The sequence below is a fragment of the Oreochromis aureus genome, linkage group 4, assembly GCF_013358895.1.
Source record: "Oreochromis aureus strain Israel breed Guangdong linkage group 4, ZZ_aureus, whole genome shotgun sequence".
NCBI classification, from domain to species: domain Eukaryota; kingdom Metazoa; phylum Chordata; class Actinopteri; order Cichliformes; family Cichlidae; genus Oreochromis; species Oreochromis aureus.
Window position 1 is genome coordinate 30,097,582 of NC_052945.1, and position 14,921 is coordinate 30,112,502.

Sequence of the window (14,921 nt, forward strand, 5' to 3'; positions counted from 1 at the left end):
ATAATTATTAAATAAAGAGTGAATTGTACTCTTTTAAAAGTAATTAAGGATTAAACAGATAGTTTGGCCGCTCTACTTGACAGATGAATGTCGAGAGAGTGGGCTGTGGCTGTATTTCTGGTTACTTTCAATAATTCTGGTAGAGGAATCTCTCACACTGACATGTTTGAGGTGTTGTTGCCTTTTAGAGAATTTTAGTGGATCAATCTAACAAATATCTTGGCCTGCTGTGTGGTTAATCAATTCTGGTGAGAGAAATTGAAATATTAATAGGTGCCGCTTGCTAGCCAATGCGTTCTTGCTAGCGTTACCTGATAAGCTAGCACTCTATGCTCAGCCGTGTGTGGTCACTTCTTTCTTTAAAAAAACAACAACATGGCAGCAGACAAAAAGATAAGGTTGGAGCTTTAAAAGAGTGCTTTACAACCCAATGGTGGTGTGACCATGGCTACATTCATCGCGTTTTATTCATGGTCAGTCTTAATGCTATGCTAAGCTAAGCAAACAGGTAGCTACATTGTGTTTAGCATACAGTCACGAAAGTAGTACAACTTTTTCCATTTAACTTTCATAGAATGAGTGTACACATTTACTTCCCAGAATTTGTAACTTTCCAGTTAAGACTCCATGAGAGGTTGCAGTGCTAGCTGTTTAGTTGGCACTGATGATTTTTTATCCTCCTTCTGTTTCCGTAGCATACTCCACGCCAGGCGCCACAGCTCCCAACAGGTTTGTCGGCATCGGATCACGGGACAACAACTTTCTGAACATCCCGCAGCAGACACAGGTAGGAGTTGGGTGATATACTGGCAGTTTTTCTCACTTTGTAGGAGAGTGAGGAGGAAACTCAGCTGTTTTCGCTGCAATTACTGGTCAAACTCTGGAAACTTATTAACTGTGTGGATGTACGCCAAAGTATTTCTTATTCCCTCACTGCCTGAAACCTGCTGCACGGTTTCTTCCACCTCTTCTCTCGCACCATCCCACAGCTCGCCATCAATGTGTGCATTTGTACATCTGTATTTTACAGTACGTGTGTGGTTTACCATATGCGCTCAACTGTTTATTTGGGACATATGGAGCCTACCCTTCAGGGTTCTTTACTCACAGCCTTTTTTTCTCTACTTGCTTCCTTTCCTTTCCCTCCTCTTGCCCCCCTTTTTTTCCTACTTCACTTTCTCCTTCTTTTGAGCTTTACCGCACTTTGCTCACTCTCTGCCTTTTACTTTTTCCTTCTCTCACCTTCTTTCTTCCTCCCATTCACCACCCTGCACCTCATTCATGTGCCTCCTCCATTACCACCAGTACTTTTCTCATTAATGTCCAACCACACCCGCCTGGAGCCAGCTCAGCTCCACTCGTCGACACATGGAAACCATCTGAAACTGCTTTGCTGATCTCCTCCCTTGTTTCTCTGCCCTCTGTTCTCTCTCTTTTCTCCCTTTCCATTTCTGCCCCTCCGCTCATTATACTCCGCTCTTTACCCTTCATTGCTTCACTGTTCATCTCTTTTTATTCCATCACTTCATAAACGTCTTCTTTGCTGATGAAATGTTTACTTTCCTTAACTCTAAGTTGTTTCTGTTTTCTTGGAAGTGGAACTTTGCACACACCATGTGGCCAAATTGTGTGGACACGCGAACATCACACACAAACTGTATTTAATTGTTAAACATCAGGTTCAAGATCTGTGGGTATTAATCTGCTCCTCTAACTGCCTCCGCTCTTTAACCACAAGGCCATTATTGTGAGTTAAAGCACTGAATTTAGGCAATAAAGACTTGCAGTCAGGGTTCCCCTTAACGCCAAGTGAAGTTAATTCACATTAAAACTATTTCTTCATGGATCTGGCTCTGTGTGTAGCAGAATATCGGATTCCCCAAACTGTTGCCAACATATTGTTGTCAAAAATATTACTTACCGCTATGTCTTTGGTTTTATTAGGCCTAAACCATAAAAACATTTAAAAAAATATAGCACCAAGAACACAAATGTATTTGGACAGAGGTAACCAAATACTTCTGGCTATGTGTCTCATAGAAAAGTTGAGATGTTCTGTACCGACTCAGACAAATTGTCTGAAATATGGTTTTACTTTTCAGTGCATAGCTAAAACACACACGGCACCAACTGTTTACACGTGTCTCTGCAGTGACATGAAAAGATTAATGGTCCACTTTAAAACTAAAAGATCAATTACAAAACAAAGATCCTCTCAAAAACGAGCCTGTGGCGGCTGAGGACCAGCGGTGGGCTTTGTCCTCCCTCTAGTGGCAAACGTTGGGTGCTACATCCAGGCGAGACGAGAAACTAGATACCAGCAGGGCAAGGCGAGAGGGGAAATGGAGGGAACAGAGCAACAGAGAGTTTCGGCCCCTATAGAAGTCACGTCCTGGCCGTCTCGTTACCCCCAGCAACCAGACATGATGTCATAGCCAGTTGATCTTGAATTTGAGAAGGGGTTGCTCGAGAGGGGAGCAGGAAAGAAAAGAGGGTGGTCACTGTCTGCTGCCAAGGATTTAGTGGGAGTGTTCACGGGAGATAGATGGATTGTGTGTGTCTGTAAGCACATACACAGAAGGACAGAGAGGCAGAGTAACTAAGAAGGGAGAAGTTACAATGCCCAAGGCCTGCTGGGACCGTGCCCAAGGGGAGTAGGGTAGCTGAGAAGGGCAGGAGGCAGGAGGGAGGCGGGGGGCGTATTCATGCGACCTGTTAGAGTCAAACAAAACAAAAGGCTGCTTCCCTGGAGGCGCAGAGTAGTTTCCAAGGCTTGACTTCTAGAATGTTGGTGCAACAGGCCACAGTGCCAGATCCTGGAGGCCAAGCAGGGCAGCCAACAACAGTGGCGGTGACCCATTTCTGCTCCTTGCTCATGCTGAGGAGAAGAAAACTCAACGTGAAGAAGGCACAAGTGACAGAGAGCGCCAGACTGCTATCTCCCTGCTGCTGCTTGGCTATTAGGAGCTATTAACTACTCAGCCAAATTCAAGACATACTGTACTTCTCTCCAGAAATGAACAGACTCGATGGTAATAAGCTGGGCTAGAGGCCCAGATGACAGTTCTGTCATTCACTGTATTTAAAAACTAGAGGAACCCCCTGAAGCCAAAAGCCAACACGGTGTGCAGACATTTTCAGAAACCATTTGTGGTGCAGTTGCTCTTTGGATGGTCATTCTTTATACAGCTATACCCTGGTGACAGGTGTGGCTAGAGGCATTGTTTTCAGGTTGATCATCCATGCTCAGAGGTGAAGGTCACAGCAACCTCATGTGAGAAAACACCTTTAATTTGGCAGGAATGTTCACTTAGACTAAAGGATGAACTGATTCGGAATTGTTGCAAATTCTTGTGTATTTACTCGAATTAACTTTCACACCAGTGTGTTAGAATAAAAGATGGTAGCATTCCATAACAAACAGGTCATCATATTTTTCTTCAAACACATTTATGGGCATTATTGACGCGATAACTAAGAAACAGAAGAGAATATTGTGATGATGTTTAACATTTGGTAGGATTGACTGCACTAACCTTTACTGGCCAACAGTAAAGCGTCAGACACGCAGGTAAACTGCAGCTTCACTGGTTGGTGGAAGCATGCAGCTGCAAAGTGGTAATCCCAGTTTATTTTGAACAAACACAGTGAGTCACATTTTGTGCAGGAATGCATAAAGTTTATTTAAGCTGTTTACTATTTTTGTCACTAACATAATCTCATCCCGTCTTTCCCTCTCTATTCTTTTTCAGTCTTGGTTCCTCTGACAAGATCTGTGTGCAAACCAGCAACTAGAATTCTTTCTTTACAATCAGAAATAGAAAAACAACAACAAAAAAAACAGAGAAACAACCCGCAGGATAATAATTGTCCTCCAACCAACCCACCGACTGGCCCTGACAGTATGTCTCACCTGATACAAAATGTAACCAAGCAACGCAGGAAATTACAGCAGCATGACGCTTTTAGTGGAACTCTGGACTTATTTACACACAGTCAGAGGCAGGACCCGTTTCGAGCAAAGATGGATACGTTGAAAGACGAATAGATGGACAAGAGGATGCCGGGATGACAGGGAGAAGGGGGGGGGTAAGGGGACAGCAGCAGCAAGGAGGCATCTCTCCTCAAACCACCGAACCAGCACAGCACAGCAGCGCAGGAGGAACCTGAGGATGAAAAGCTGTCGGCTTCTCCTACTTTATAAAGACGCATTGTGTAACAAATGGCTTAGAAAAATCAGTTGTCTAGCAAATACAAATTCAAGTCACAGTCTAATCAAAGCAATTCGGTTTCCAGGGAAAGCTGCAGTCCACGCTCCTGTGATGTCTGTCATCACTCAAAACAAAATCCAAATGACCAATGTTTCTATCCTTCTGAATGACCTAAAATAGCCCCTTTCACCCTACTACTAACTAGTGACCATGCCAAAACTTGATTAAGGGTTGCACTACAAGCTGAATCAATTAACACTAATCTTAAAGATGTGCACTATTTACCTACAAGGCATGGGAGGTAAACCAGACTTGCCTATTTTACAAGTTTTAAAGAGGAAACAAACCCGAGGTACAAGAAGCCTTCACACGTCCTCAACCCCCATCTTTCAGTTCGACAGATCATTGGCCTCCGCTCACTCTCATGTCTCCCCGCATGACACACATTCAGAACAATCACTCAGTCTGTGCCATGACCACAGCATGTATGAAAACACACACACACATACACACACGTGCCCAGTCTCACATTTAGGTTGTAGTATTTATAGGTGGTGGTGTTGTGTTATTTCATTCTTATTTTTTAAGCCCAGTGAAGTCTTTCTACCTTAATTAGATATCCAAACATTGTGCACACACAGACACACACACACACACACACTGAAAATCACAGTGTGACTATATAATTACTGACAGCTTCACAGCTATAGGCAGCAGCTATTGGTTCCCAATTTGCCCTTATGTAATGTAGATGAATGATTTTATTATCTCTCGTGTGTTCTCTTATTTGAATTTATTCCTTTTTTGGATTTGTACTATTTTATAATTGTTTTGTATTTGAATGACAGCACCTTAAAGAGAAACACAGTCAGAAGCGGTATGTTGAAGCAGTGGAGACAGGGTGGTTAGCTAACCCCGATCGAGTAGTGCTTGCAAAAACGTTTGGGAAATATGCTTATTTGGTATTTTTTTCCAGGGAGTTGAGATGAGGGGATTGATACCACTACATCATACAGCTGGTTGGCTTGGTTTAGGTTAGCTGGCTTGGTTCTGTTCAAAGGTAATAAAACCACCAAACCTGCACCCCCAGTGACCGTTTTGATTATATGATGATTTTATATCTATGTATCCATGCAAAAGATGAGCAGTTTTAAGAGGGTTTAGACCTGGAACCCATTTGCTCATTTTTTTGGGAGTGTTCAAATCAACTCTGCGACAGTTTAGACGGCAGCTCAGGTGTTTTGTAGCTTTGGAATGCAGTGTCATGTGAAAACCTGGAGTTAAGCCTGTGAGAATCTTAGAAAGAACAAAGCATTTGAAAGTAATCCACTGGGAAACGAGTGTCGATTGTATATGTTAAGTTGAGCTTTTTGGCAGTTGGACATCATAAGCTAACTGTGGCTTTGACTTAAAACCCGGGAACACAGGGTAGCCACATGCAAAAGCATAACTGCTTCACTAGAAATTCAGCCAGAGTTTATATCAATGAAGACTTCAGTTTAGCGATTGAGACCATAAATTTATTACAAAAGTACGTCTTTTGGTCAGAAATGAAGTGATACGGAGGATCGTTTCCTCATAGACTTGGATACAATCAGATTTCATTTTGCAAACAGAGGAGTCGCCCCCTGCTGGCCATTAGAAAAAGCCCAGGTTTTCAGCACTTCTGCTCTAGCCTCACTTTCCACCAGAGGTGGAGGATATATTTCCTTAGTTGCCATTCTAGTACATTGGAACTACCCTGACTAATTCAATTTTATTTTATTTTATTTATATAACGCCAAATCGCAATGCCAGTTGCCTCAAGGTGCTGAGTATTTTAAGGTAAAGACCCTACAATAATACAGAGAAAACCCCAGTAATCATATGATCCCTATGAGCAAGTGCTTGGTGACATTGGGAAGGAAAAACTTCCCTCTAACAGGAAGAAACCTCCAGCAGAATCAGGGATCTGCTGCGACTGTTTGGGGTGAAAGGAGGAAGATTCACACGATTTCGGGGACCCTCGTTACCTTTGAACAGAGCCAGGCTAGCTGCTTCATGTGAAGGTGACCTAACTGGCAGCTAGCTGTGGCGCCATATCAACACGAGTGGTATGAATTTTCTCAGACTTCCATCGAACAAGCATATTTTCCAAAGAGTTGTTTTCCATTGACGCGGTTCGCTCGTTCTCAGTGCCAGATGAACGTCTCCTGTAGGACAACACAATGCAGGGTTTTGACAATCACAGGAAGCTTATTTTTCTGGGAGATCGCCTGCTCGGCCGTAACGGTCAGGGGAAGAAGACAAAATAGTCGCGCCTACTATTTGGATCCAGGTACAGCTAGTGGCTGCTGGTGGGGATGTACGAGTGATAGAAAACAGACCTGAGGAGGGAAGGTTGCTGAAGATGGGACCCAGAGTAAAGGAGAGAGTAGCTCTTCTTTCTGTCTCCCTAAAGTTTACCCTGTTGTTTACACTCCCAGACGAGCCGCTGCTCCAAGAGCAGAGGGGGCCACACTGCGGAGCAAAATGAATATGTGACATATCTGGCTGTTTTTGGAGAGAGGGGACGAGAGCCGAGGCTTAGCAGTAGGACGGATCACGGGTGTGCCCGTTTAAACGCCGGTGCACAGGATCAGGTAAAGGCTGCTTGGTAGTGTTGGATATAGCATTCCCACAACACACACTTACACGCACACACACGCACCAGCACTCCCCCTGAGCTATGGTGAATGGAAGAGCCCTTATAGATCAAAAAACTGCACTAATACAATCATGCCAGCCAACCTTATCAGACTTTTTTTTGTAATGGTTACAATAGATCGACCACCACTTAGTATTGCAAATCAGTGGATGTATTACTGGGATGGAATCACACTTGCAGAGCACAGATCGCCACTTCTTTAAAAAAAACAATCTCCACACAGACTTACGAAGACCACTCACTACTAACACGTCCCCCGTGCCCGACTGAATTCAAAGGGAAGTCTTAGAGATAGACAATCTGAGGAGGCCTTTATGCTTTCAATCATTATCTACAACTATACAGAGAATCAGCCCACAAATTTAGCCCTACTAAAAAGCTAATCACCCATCCAACCTCACAAAATAACTGGACTGCCTGGCCACGTTCTTCACTGCAGGGAAAAGCGCGACATAGCTGGCCAATCGATGGCGATCATCTCATCAGCTTCGTAGAGAGATCTAGCTCCGCTGAGTAAGACATTAACGACGGCTAAAGGTGATTTCTTTTCTAATCTATGGAAGTGCCTCTGTATTCCCATTATGCAATTTGTCAAACATGAATTCAGGTTCTTTTTCTCACATATAAGCTATAGTGAATGGTGGAAAAAAAATCATTTATGTCAGTAGGGGGAGAAAAAAACACGGTGACAGCTCACTAGATAATCACAAGCATCTTTATATATAATACACATATATATTTATAGATATATACTTTTTTTATTTGCAAGATAAGCTCTGTGGCAGTCTAGTTATTTTTTGAAGCATGGCGTACATCGCACAGTCATAGGATGCATCTCAGAAAAAAACCACACACACAGAAAAAGCTGATTTGAGCTAAAGTACCAGTTTCTAAACCCGCTCACACCCGCGTTACAGGACATAAAGCTAAAGGACGGCAAACGCAACAGTAGACACATAGACAACAAGTGATGATGACGTAGTTGAGGTTAAAAAAAGATAAAGCAGATTAGGTTTTGTTGTTTTCTTTCTTGTCTTGATGGGAAGTATTGTTATTGAAACTAAATGATGTATGTTGATTGAGCCATGTGCAATGCCTTGGTAGAGGAATTGTGTTTGTTTGTTAGCGATTGTTTGAGGGTGTCACACAAAAAGAGGGAAACCCTCTTCTTTTTTTTTTGTTTTGTTTCATCTTTTTTGGGGGGAGGGGGGCTTTTGTTTGTTTTAAAGTCCACCTGCTCTGGGACTCTAAATATGAGAGCAGCGAGAAAAAAAAAGAAAAAAAATCCCAGTCTTTGTAAGTAAGTTTGGGGAAATTATTTTACATTTTTTTGTTCATTTTTAAAAACAAAAAAACTTCATTTCTATCCATTTGTTTTCAAAAACCGTGGGAGGGCTGAAGGAACAATTTTGCAACTCGTAAAATATATATCACTATGAAAACTGGTGCTTTCGTAAAAGAATAAAGTACATTCAGTCTCTATTATACATAAATAATAATAAACAAGAACTAAGTGTTATCATAAAAAAAGCAAATTTTAGGAAAACGTGCGTTATTCTATTTCTCTTTTTGTATTTACCGAGGGAGGGGGGCGGGGGGGTGAGAGGTTCATTGTAGGACAAAAGGCATTTTTCCTCCCAGAACTTTATCGCCACTGCAGCACAAAAAAACAGGGAAAAAATGATAATCACATCAGATCTTGTGTTTTTTTTCTTTCTTTTTTTTCTTCATCATGTTGTGTCCAACACATCTAGCGTGGGACAAAGACAAGATCTTCCCCATTTTTGGGAGATGCACAAGTACGGATTCCCCAGTCTAAACCACCAATGATGACGTCCATAGAAATTAAAAAAAATGTTTATTTTATTTTGTTTTTTTGATGTAAATGTCTTCTTGTTTAAAAAAAAAAAAAAGAAAGAAAGAAAGAGGGAATTAGCGGCCTCTGTCTGGCTGGGGGGGTGCTGTCATCAATTTACCAACAATGTGAACCCTACCCCCCTATCCCAACCCTCCACACACACACACACACACACATGCATGCACACACACATGCACACACCACCATCCTCCCCCAATCCCCTTCCCCGCTGTAAATGATTATAAATATTTGTTTGGTGATGTAGTGTTATAGACTCAGAGCATCTTTAAAGGTTGTCCCTAAAAAGTGCCTTTTGTTCACAGATTCCATCTTGTAATCCTGAGTGCCCATCTAAAAAAAAAAGTCCCCTCCTTCATGCTTCTTCTGTATCTTTCTCTTCCTATCTTCAGAGCTTTTTCAAGCAGTATACATAGTACTAAAGGAAATTGGTGTGATTTAGTTCCTCTTTTTATTGTTGAATTAAGAAAAGACGTAAAAAAAAAAAGACAAAACCTAAAAAAAAAAAAAGAATATTTTCTGTCTTGCTTCTCTTCCTCTGTATCTTGTTGTCTGTCTATCTTGGACACTGGAGTAGTCTGTAGCCGCGTACCCTTCTCCCACTTCCTTCCCCCCTCCTTCCTTTTCTCCCTTTTCTCTGAACGGCGGGGTTAAAAAAAAAAAGAAGAAGAATACGCAATGGTTTTTTTTTTTCTTTTGTTGTCTGAGCAGAATGCAGTTAGCTCACATGTTATTCTTGTCTGTACGCTTCACATTGTATTACCATACCCATCTTCTTCAGCTTCTCCATTCAAACAGCTAATGTAAGTGAACAAGTTACACCACAGGGCTCTGGGCTGTGCTGAGGACAAGGGCAAAGGATTAAAAAAAAGAAAGAAAGGTGGAGGGATAAAAGCACGAGGAATGTGTTATTGGGCTTTAGGCGAGGGCGTGACCAGCAGGACTGCTAGCGTAGGCAGGTTTGTTCGTTTGCAGGTTTCCTTGTTTCTATTTTTTAATTGAATTTCAAATTTTTTTTATTATTTTGTCTTGATGGATGATGCATTAAGACCTGGTTATGCATCTTTCTAGTGGTTGAATGAGAACAGCTCTTGTAAAGAGAAGAAAAAAACATGAAAAATGACTGAAAGCACCTTAAAAACAGAGCGGTGCCACAGCACAGAGACTGAGATTCAGCACAATTCTTATAAAATGTGACTTATCGATCCATCACCATGCACCAAAGTCATGTGGTTCCAAATCCTGTAAACATTAGATGTAAGCACCGTGAGGTTCCACCAGCAAAATCGAGAGAAAGGAAGAAAAAAGAAGTATATGCAACCTTTAAATTTCTTTTTTTTTGCGTTAAGCGAATGAAGCCAGCAGCAGTATTATCAGCGAAGCCTTGACGAGTGAAAGCGCCATAGCTGAGAAGCCACATCAGAGACGAACAGGTCACACAGCAGAGCGAGTGTGTGTGTGTGTGTGTGTGTGTGTGTGTGTGTGTGTGCTTTAGTCGAGAGGCGGGTGTCTGCAGTATCCGACCCCTGCACCGTTCAAGAGCCCAGTCGGACCCTGTGGCCCAACCGTCAGCATGTTTCACTTTTAAGTTTTCCTCGCTCAGTTTCTATCACTTTTTTTAAGGATGCTGTTTAGCGATATAGTGACTGAGCTCCCAAGCTAGACTAACCCCGCCACACCCTAAACCCCGCCCACCGCAAGTGCCCCTCCCCCTCCTTCCCCTCTGTCAGAGCCGCGTCCCATCCTCAGACACACCTCCCAGAGCCCATGGTGAAATGCATGTGTTAATTACAGTTTCTTTTCCATAATAATAATAAAAACACAGTTTGAAAAGAGCAACACCTTTACTTGATTGAATAAAAGGATGTTCTTGACTGTATCTGCCTGTGTCGCCTGTCTTTATTACCTCGTCAGTTCTGCAAGAGGAGAAACACTCTGAACAGAAATGCTGTGTAACTGCCTGCTGGGGGAAATTGGATACCGCACATGCATCTACTAGGAGGCCGAGGGGTAGCACTGGTGGCTGGCAGGTTTTTGGAAACCAGATGTGACCAGATGTGATGCTGGGTAACAACTCCTACTTTAGTAGGAATTGGGTAACAACCAAATTTACAGAGCAGAGCTGTTCTAGGACTGAGCCCATAAACTCAACAGGAAGATGTTTGCAGAGGTCGGGGCCGTTGGGGTCGGATTTACTAACACATTGTTCCAGCTCAAACTGGGCTTCAGTTTAAAATAAAAATACAGATTTAATTGATGTGTTACTACCAGTGTTGGGCAAGTTACTTTGAAAAAGTAATTAATTGTTACTAGTTACTTCTTCAAAAAAGTAACTGAGTTACAAGATTCTAAAAGTGATTAATTACTTGAAAAGTAACTATTGCGTTACTTTGCGTTAAACATGTTTAACCCTCTGGGGTCCAGGGTATAATTGGCTATTTTTGACTACTTTTGATTTTCCCTCCGCATTTTACCTTTAAAAACGATTTACTTTGCCTTGCTTGCTATCATCCTTTTCAGCACAACCTCATGTGTCTGAATTTACAGTTATGTTTTCATTTTGACATACTGTATTAACACAATTGATCTAAAATCAGACAAAAAACATAAAATCCGAGTAGAAAGTTACATTTTTTTTTACTGTAACAACCACAAACATGTTTATTGAATCATATTTCATAACTTTAAATGCAAATATAAATTGTCAATTTTAAAATCATATGCACAAGTTTTGCAAACAAAGTTATTTGCAGCCATTTACCTTTTACCCTTTTTTATAACCATTTCAAACTATTTACAGAACCATCAGGTGTTCTGCATTCAATAAGATGCCACACAAATTATTTGTGCCCAAAAAAATCCAAAAGAATAATTTCTGTCCATTATAAAGGAGAACATCACAGCCTGATACCTGCAGGTCTGACAGCAGCAGGTGTATCACTGCTGTTTCTACCTGGAGACAGCAGTCGCCTCATTGTTCTGACACACAACACAAAACTATCCACAACACCACACACTAACTACACAAGACAACACATTAACTACACACTCCAAACACGCTAAACGTCACAAATCTCTCACATCTCAAAACTCGTGCCTCTCTTTTTCTGCTCTCTCTCTCTCTCTCGCTGTCACTCCTAAAACTTCCCCCTCTTCCTAAACAACCAAATGTCATGTTGCCATATCATTTTTTGATTAGTCGTTCGGGCTGTTTTTTAATTTTTTGGTCATAAGCAGAGAGTGCTCGCTAGCGCTGTCCTTAGACAGTAAATGTGACGAAACTATTCAGGAAAAAAACCATATATATTGTTTATCATGACCCTGGTTTTACGTGGCCTATCAACACAATTTAAAAACTGGTATATATTACCTTGTTGCTCTGTCTTTAAGTGGTCATGTGATTGGCTTACCACAACTACTTTATTCTTCCTCAGTCAAACAGCAGCACACATGCCACTGTTTTGCCCCCCTGAGCAACAGGTGTTGTGCCAAAATGTGATCGTCTGCCAGAAAGTGATTGGCGTCCGCGGGAGCGCGCAGCTGCTTAAAGCTGTAGCGCCCAGATTACTTACAGCTACTTCCGTGCAACTGATACAAGGTGCGCTAAGCTGAAGACAGCTTCATCCGTCTGTTTGTTGAAAAATAGTAACGCGACCGCATCGCATTTTCTTGTTAGTAACGGTAACGGCGTTGTAACGATAGGAATAGTAATTAGTTAGATTACTCGTTACTGAAAAAAAGTAACGCTGTTACTCCCATCACTGGTTACTACTAGAGATGGCATGATACCACTTTTTTAAGGTCCAATACCCATATCATAAATTTGTATATCTGCCGATACGGATATGAATCCGATATAGTCTATTTTTATAATCAATTACAAAAAAATTTAGTATCTTGCTGGATTTTGTAGAAGTTCATCCTAAAATTTTAAAAGACGAAACACTAAAGCTATTCTATTACACTTGTATTGTATTCTATACACTGCACCCAAAATATATCGCAGTTCAGCAATATTAATCTTGTTATTTAAACTTTTAGCAGAACGTTAAATCTCAGTGTTTAAAGTAATATTCAAAAAATAATTTAAAATGCAATTTTATACAGATTTCAAAAAGTCTTTGGTTCTGAAAAAAAGAAGTGCAATATCAGCACAAAATAATGTTTATATTCGACAAAAGAAAAACAGGTTGTAGAACGGACCCTTTTATACTTAAAGCTTAACATAAATAGACATCCAGAGTGGAAAGCAGTGGAAATAAATGCAAACACGGCTTCTCACGACACTCATGTTTTAGCAAGATGAATGTCAGTGTGAGCTGTTTCTATCACATTTAACCTGAGGCAGAATTTTGTGTAATTTCTATACAAAACTTAACACAAGTATGAAAAAAGTGTTTGTTTTGTTTGTGAAAAAGTGAAAATTGAGTGTCGTTACATTACCATTCAGTTTGAGGGTTACAACAGAAAATGATACATTTATTGTTCTCGCGTGTATCGGACGGGATTATTTTAACAAACGAAGGACATTTTGCCTGATAATTATTTTTACCTTCCTGTAACTTTATTGTATAAAGAGCTAAAACCTCCAAAGTTTCAGGAGTAGTTTGTCGTTATAAGAAGTGTTTGTCAACTAAAAATCAAGAATGTGGGATACTGTTTGTCTGTGATTTGGAAAGCCCAGCGTGCGCTCCCGACGCAGGGGAAACAAATTCTGTCGGGGATGCCTACCTTGGCACAACACCAGGCCTGGCAGCACATAGCGAGGCTCCAGATGCTTTCGGTGTGAACTCCAGACCGCCGACAGGTCTCGCACACAACAGCTGCTCTGCTCCGACGTGCTAAGGTCACTACCTGGGTTTTGTGAGGTGCTTTTGTGATATTTAATGGATCGGATTACTTTTTTTTTCTCCCCGATATCAGATCCAGTAATTTGGGTCAGGATACCGATACTGTATATCGGATCGGTCCATCTCTAGTTACTATCACCTAATTCTTTGATACTGCCACTACTTTTAAATACAGGTATATAGCCACAGTCTGTGGCACCGTCAGATGGACTGATACACTACATCACAGAGGTTCTCAGTTGGATTTAGGTCTGGGGACACTGATCTATGAGCACAGGTCCCAGTAAAGGCTGTTAGGCCCTCAAGCCACCCGCAGGCAATCTGTTTCTGACACTCTGACCACAAACAGAACATTACAGAATTTCCCGGAGGAACCCACTTGAGGGATTAATAAAGTTTTATCTAATCCATCTAATCTAACATGCACGAGTATCCTGTTGGAGGTGATACTGTAGAGCTCTGGCAGTGCTCCTCCTGTTCTTCCCCGCATAAAGGAGCAGATACCGGTCCTGCAGCTGGGCTGATGATCTTCTACAGCCCTGTGCAGCTCTTCTTAAGTACCACCCTGTCCCCTGGTATCCTCCCCACACTCTTACAACTTGGAGAAACTGCAGATCTGGTTACCATAGGCTTACCTTGGAGGAGCTGAACGTTCAACACAGGACTGTAGAAGTTTAGCAAAAAAAAACAAAACTAGAGCAAAATCAGTGAGGAAGGATCAAAAGAGAGCAATGGTTTGTGTTCAGAACCAGCAAAAGCATTCCCTTCATGGGCGTGTGCACCTGGTGTCACTTTCATTCACACCAAAGGAGGTGAAATGAAATGGATTGAGAAAGGTTTCTGATTTCTAACTGGGGAGGTTGGTGTCCTTAACACTTAACTGACTTTATTTTGTACTGTGATGACCGAGAGTTGCCTTTATTTTCTGAGCAGTTGACCCAAGTATAATGCCACACTTGAGGAACACAGTAAAATTACTGAAGAACTGAAGAAATCTGGACATAAAGACGACCCACCTAGTAACTAAATGGATTCTGAACTACTTGGTATGATGCTTCAGTACTTACGTGAAGTTAAGAGTAACGTTTAATGTTTTGGTCAACGTTAAACGCGAGTGACTCAAAAAATTTGAGATTACTTTACAGCTGAACAAAAACTTCCACCTAATGATGCACTACTATGGCAAGTCCTGCATCGAGAGGCGATAAAGAAGCGGTGATAAACGAGCCGTTAACTATCAAGAAGTTTGTGAATTGTTGTCGTCTATGGAGAGATGCAGTTTCTCATCTTACAACTCA

The 14,921-nt window shown here is 41.5% G+C and overlaps 1 protein-coding gene across 9 annotated transcripts in view; it reads left to right on the forward strand.

Moving 5' to 3' along the window:
• nfixb (nuclear factor I/Xb) overlaps positions 1–10,652 on the forward strand; it is a 143,018-nt gene extending 132,366 nt beyond the window's left edge. For all 9 annotated transcript variants that reach the window (XM_039611003.1, XM_039611006.1, XM_039611004.1 and 6 more), the window contains 2 exons: positions 696–787; positions 3,753–10,652. In XM_039611003.1, the coding sequence (XP_039466937.1) occupies positions 696–767 (72 nt within the window). In that variant the 3' untranslated portion in view covers positions 768–787; positions 3,753–10,652. The remainder of the gene's footprint in view (positions 1–695; positions 788–3,752) is intronic.
• The last annotated feature ends 4,269 nt before the right edge of the window (positions 10,653–14,921 follow it).